The sequence below is a fragment of the Diaphorina citri genome, unplaced genomic scaffold (genome assembly GCF_000475195.1).
Source record: "Diaphorina citri unplaced genomic scaffold, Diaci psyllid genome assembly version 1.1 scaffold10766, whole genome shotgun sequence".
Lineage (NCBI taxonomy): Eukaryota > Metazoa > Arthropoda > Insecta > Hemiptera > Psyllidae > Diaphorina > Diaphorina citri.
This window is the reverse complement of record NW_007388140.1, coordinates 4,941-11,017: the sequence shown is the minus strand read 5'-3', so window position 1 is coordinate 11,017 and position 6,077 is coordinate 4,941. Positions and strand designations below refer to the sequence as shown.

Sequence of the window (6,077 nt, the reverse complement as noted above, 5' to 3'; positions counted from 1 at the left end):
CTGGCTTTCTCCTATCCTGTCTTCCTTCTCTCTTCGATTTCGGGACGATAAGACCATAGCAGGTTACAGTTCCCTCTGTCAAAACTCTTTAAAAAAAGTAGTACAGATTTGGAGCCAGTTTTTACTTTCTTTTACTTTGTACAGACTGGAGGTATGTATTAGTTGAGGCTCGAACCTTATCTCGTGTTAGGGCATCCACTTACTCACAGGTAGACCTGACGACAGGTACACCTGATCAGGTGTATCTACCTGGTAGTGAGTGGCTGGCCCAAGATAAAACCGAGAAATGGACACTAGTTTCCCTTACCTTTCCTTTGACCACTTTCCCGTCTTCAGTCTCATCTCGGATTTCCTCAATCTTGATCGGTTCCGCCGTTGCGGCATCCGCCACTCCCTCCATCACTTCTTCCGTCACTGCTTGAGTGTCCGCCACTGCTTGAGTGTCCGTCACCCCATAATTTTCCCGCAGCAGCTGGAACACCTCACTGCTGTTAAACCTATCCGCTCCTACGCGGTCCTTGTTGATGATCTCCATGAACCTTAAAAAATAACATGAACATTTTTAAGTACATAATCCAAGCATAAATAATTAAAAAAATACATAATTATTATCAAAACAATTTCGCCCCCATTTAGAACGGAACACATATTCTTGTATGTATTCTACGAATGGGGGGTACATCTCAACAAAAAAATAGACAGAACATTATATTAAAGAAAGTTGAAAAAAAGAAAATTGCTTCTTTTTTTTTACAAAACATTTTTGTTTTAATTCCATATTTTTCCCCTCCCTCATTTCTTTCTTTGTTATTGTCATCATGTTCTGTCTTATTAAAAAATAAAGTTAATTATTATTATTTTGAGAAAGAAAAAAAAAAACCTCTGCTTCGCCTTGTCCTCTGGCATGCGTTCCTGATAGTCCCTCATCTGGGCCATCAGGTCTACAACCTCCTGTAGGAACGGATGGTAGGTGCGGTTGTACATTTCTGCGGAGCTCAGGGTGGACATGACGAACTTTTCGTGAACGGGCGGATGTGTGGACTTTTCCATGTAGCGGACGAATCTGAAACGGGATTTGGAATTTAGGGACAGCTCGTGCGAAGGTCGAATGTGATCGGCAAAGGTCAGGCAGTTTCGCCCGACCCTTCGTCCTTCCGATGAGGGACACACTACAAGAGTTGGACATGCAACGGCACACACCATATTATTAGTCTAATGTAGCAGTTGTGTCATTGTTACGAAATAAAAACTGTGGTGAAACAACAATTCGTACTAAACACTGCACACGATGCAATGCTGTTAGCGATTTGTCTGGAATTGACTATTAGGTAATTCTATGAAAGAAAACAAGATAAACAGAACTCATAGAAGAAGAAGAAGAAGAAGAAGAAGAAGAAGAAGAAGAAGAAGAAGAAGAAGGAGAAGAAGAAGAAGAAGAAGAAGAAGAAGAAGAAGAAGAAGAACACACTTTAGGTACTGATCGCACATTTATAAAATGACTAAAAAGGAACATACCCTGTCGTTCTTATCTCAGTAGCATCCTTTGGGTCGACGGAAATCTTCAAGCCCCTCTCCATGTCCTTCTGAACGTCTTCCAAATGTTCACCAAAATCCTTGAAATATTGCTCAATATTGTTAATATTCTCCGCCAATCCCACATTGGAACCATTCACCAAATCTACACCTCGCTTGTAGTACTCAAACTGGTGGAAGAGATCGTTGAATTTCGTGACGTAGGACTGGTTAAGGATATAGTGCGGGAACGTGGGGACGGTGCGTTGGGTCCCCGTGGGTCGAAGTCTGGACGAGGCGTACTCTTTCAGTTTCTGCTGGATTAGGAGTTTGACGAAGTTGATCGTGGTGTTGGGGGGCAGCGGGTGTGGACTCGTCGTGGAAGGATGGGAGGGTGAGGTGTACTTGAGCAGCTTCTTCGGGTGTTTGGTTTTCTTGGTTGAGTTGAACCTGTCTAGCTAATAACAGTCCGATAGTTGTCGTGACGCTTTCGAGAGAAGTGGTTGCCTCTCTTTCAAGTTCTTTTCTTCATTGGGGTATCATGTATAGCTTTTTAGCAGTATGGATTTTTCTATACTAGTGCTATTCAAAGTATCGTTCCGTGTAGGTAATTTCTCTTTTCTTTACCGAGTAAAAAAATGTTTTATAGAATCAGAAGTTAAGGTATTAAAAAAGGGTTGGTGATGGTAAAAATTTTTTCTATTTTTAGGTTAGCATTAACTCCATTTACGTACTATTTTTTTAATCTTAGAAGTTTTTTTTATCTTCAATGGTGCGTGAATAATAATAAATATTTTTTTTTAGACGACAGCGGAAGCAGATTTTTTTTTTCTTATTATTACATATCGGAGGTGTAGTAGACCGGTGTAGGTCGCAGGTTGGAGACATGCGCCTTGCTGACGGTTCTACCATTCCAGCGCCAACCATGTAAAACGCCTCGATTCCCACCTGTCACTGTTGAAGAGCACTTGCCCCGCCTACACAACCTGAAAAGGTAACATCGCGCCCTGGCTTAGACTTTGCCCTAAACCTTAAATCCCTGGTCGAGGCACGCTTCCGGAGCTTACACTAGCCGTTTCCCAAGTCCCGTCAAAGCGGGCTGGCGAAGCAGGAAGGCTACTCTGTCGCTGTGGCCTGATGTTCTCGCTCTAACCTGTACGATTGAGCCGTGTGGTGGTATAAATAATCAGATTAGACATCGTCTCAACACAAGTAACAATGCTTATTTTTGACACCCACCTCGTGTTGTTATTTAAGCATGACTTTGTGGACTGTGGCTATGTTACGAACAATCACCTAGAACAGACCACTTAACTGATAATCCATTGAAAATCTTTCTTTTGTCTACTTGTTTGAGTATCGTTCTCTTCTTCTCTTCTTCTTCTTCTTCTTTTTCTTCTTCTCTCTTCTTCTTCTTTCTTCTTCTTCTTTGTGAATCCATGACTAGCGTGTAAATATTTTACACTGATTTTCCTTGGTATGGGAACAGCAAGAATAGAGTCATCGCTAGGAACCCAGCTGCCCTTTAGAATGTTCGGGGGAGAGCGCGTACAGGAGACTTTGCAGAAGGTTTACAAAGTGGTTTTAGGTAACTTTATAACGAGGTATAACAATTATAAGGAGGGCGTTTGGGTGGTAACCTTGGTAACGTCGTTTAGATGTGGGAGCGACATTATGAGTTTGACCACTTTCTCTAGCAACTTAAAGCACTGCATCCTGACTGACAATTTCCCTACATCAACACTTGCACCCGCTGCCACGCACCTCCAGGGGCACCCAGGCTTTCAGACCTGCCTCCGGCATTGAGAAAGTCAAAAGACCGACCTAATCCTCAAAACCTGCTTCCAAACTAGCACCAACAACCCCCCGCTCGCCACACCTGAGCAGCACCCTTCCTACCCTGGGCCCACTCCACATGAACTCGTCGAAGAAGCCCACAAACCGCAAAAGTAACCAACTCAAACTTTGGACTCCTGTCTATTCCTCCTCCCTGAAACTGACTTTCTTTAGTTAGGCAGGTTTATCTACTTTTTTCTTCTAACACTGATGAAAACGTTTATTAGGATGACAGGAAAGATGCTCCCAAAGGTGTCTTATCTCAGATTTATTACCGGGTGCCAATCGAATCAACCACTTGCGCGAAGTAAACGATACGTCTCTCCAGGGCCCAAGTTTAGGGTGGTAGTTGTTTTTTAAACGAGAGCAAAAAAAAGCACTGACCGTTTATAAAGTGCCAATGAAAGACCACAAGAGCACAACTGGGTCGTGGATTTACCCTTCATAGAACCACAGAGAAGAGCGGGTAGACTACTCCCTGATGATGCCCTACCCATACGATGCTGTGTCCTAGTGTACTCAGATTACATCATCGACAAAGTAACGATTGCTTTATTTCTGTGTCGTAAATAGGAATTGTATTAATTTTATGGAAGGAGGAGGGTTATGGTACCTGTGAATTTTTTTATACGGCAAGAATATAATATTTTAGTTTCTAGGTAAGTGAGTAAGTGTAAAGTATAAGTGGTGTGACTAGCGAGATAGAGGAAGCTGTGTATATAAATATTTTAGTTAAAAGAGGCAATGTGTATGACCGCGTCGTGCAGCATTTGGGGACGGTATAGCATCTTCCTGAGTATGTAACCGGACCTACTTCGAAGTCCGGAGTAATTCAAGTAGTCGGCTCAAGGGGTCCGGTCTCTCAGTCCCCCATGGCACACCCAAAGTCCCATCAGACTGAGCGAGTACCACCATCAGAGTAGGTCACTGGCATCGAGGCGCGGCGCGAGCTTAAACCTAAACCGGACTCCTTTTTGGTACACTCTAATCCTCTTATGCTATAAGAGCGTAGTAGACCGACCCAACTGAAAACTTGTCTCTCATCTGGTCGAATCAGACTGACCCTCTGCCCTTTGTCCTTCTTATTGTCGGATTTTAAAGGAACCGATTTCTTTATGTTTCCACTCACGCGTCCTGGTAAGGTGAGAAGTTTAAAACATTCGGTTTGGTTTTCAGTACTTTTTTTTCGTGAGATTCCGAGCTAACTCTCCGACTGCTTCTGGGTCCTGTCTGGCGCTAGACAGTCTGGCGGCGCGGCATGCTCATACTGGCTTTTTCAAAGTCTGGGTCTAGCTAGAGATTTTGATGGGATAAACAAAGCATCGGTTTCGTAACGATTGGACAACAAAGTAGACTCAAGTTCAGACAGGGTTAGTTTCCACCCAACTGCGACAGCATAACAGAGGCCGTGGGCGTTTGGCGCGAGGGTGCAAACAAGCCCTGTCTGAACTTGAGTTACTTTGTACATCGTTACGAAACCGATGGCTTTGTTTATCCCATCAAAATCTTAGCTAGACCCAGAATTTGAAAAAGCCAGTATGGTTAAAAGCAATGGTATGCCGCGTCAGCCATTAGACTGGTATAGCGTCCAGACTATGTACGCTACTCTGAAAGCGTCGGAGTAGTTAAGTCGGTAAGTCGTCTCAGTCCATGGCGACAAAGCAGAAGTACTGAAATCGCGATACACTCGATTGTTAAACTTCTCACATTACAGGAGACGCGCGAGCTTGGAAACAATAAACGAAACTCTGTCATCCTGTCTGCTTATAATCCGACAATAAGAAGGACAAAGGGCAGAGGGCAGGTCCTGATTCGAGCACACTCGAGACAGTCGTTCAGGTTGAGTCGGTCTACTACCTCTTTATAGCATAAGAGATGGTAGAGTGTACCAAAAAGGAGGTCCGTTTAGGTTAAGGCTCGCCGTCGCGCGCTCTCGATGCCAGTGACCTAACTCTGATTTGGTGGTACTCGCTCAGGTCTCGATGGGACTTCTGGGTGTGGCCATGGGGACTGAAGACCGGACCCCTTAGCCGACTTTACTTACTCCGATTCAAAGTAGTCCGGGGTACATACTTCAGGGAATATGCTAGTACCGTCACAAATGCTGACGCGGTGCTGTCATACCATTCCTTTAACTAAAATATTTATATACCAAAGTCCTCTATCTCGCTAGTCACACACTTATACTTACACTTACTCACTTACCTAGAACTAAAATATTATATTCTATGCTCGTATAAAAAAAAATTCACAGGTACATAACCTCTCCTCTTCCATAAAATTAATACAATTCCCTATTTACGAACAGAAATAAAGAGCATCGTTATCTTTGTCGATGATGTAATTGCTGAGTACACTAGACACAGCATCGTATGGGTAGGGCTCATACAGGGAGTAGTCTACCCGCTCTTCTCTGTGTTATGAACCGGGAAATCCCACGACCCAGTTGGTGCTCTTGTGGTCTTTTCATGGGCAACTTTATAAACGTCAGCTTTTTTTGCTCATCGTTTAAAAACAACTACCACCCTAACTTTGGGCCCTGAAGGACGTATCGTTTACTCGCGCAATGGTGATTCGATTGCAACCGGGGAAATAAATCTGTAGTATAGAGACACCTTTGGAGCATCTTTCCTGTCATCCTAATAAACGTTTTCCATAGCGTTTAGAGAAAAAAGTAGATAACCCTGCACTAAAAAGAAGTCAGTTTAGGGCGAGGAGGATAGACAGGA

The 6,077-nt window shown here is 43.5% G+C and overlaps 1 protein-coding gene across 1 annotated transcript in view; it reads right to left on the bottom strand.

The window, feature by feature from the left end:
- Positions 1–292: 292 nt before the first annotated feature.
- LOC103522737 overlaps positions 293–6,077 on the bottom strand; it is a gene marked incomplete at its 3' end in the record, with an annotated part of 8,120 nt that continues 2,335 nt past the window's right edge. Inside the window, exons 2-5 of the mRNA XM_008487831.2 lie at positions 5,651–5,761; positions 1,516–1,962; positions 881–1,063; positions 293–539 (exon numbers count right to left, since the gene is read on the bottom strand). Of these exons, the coding sequence (XP_008486053.2) occupies positions 293–539; positions 881–1,063; positions 1,516–1,962; positions 5,651–5,761 (988 nt within the window). The remainder of the gene's footprint in view (positions 540–880; positions 1,064–1,515; positions 1,963–5,650; positions 5,762–6,077) is intronic.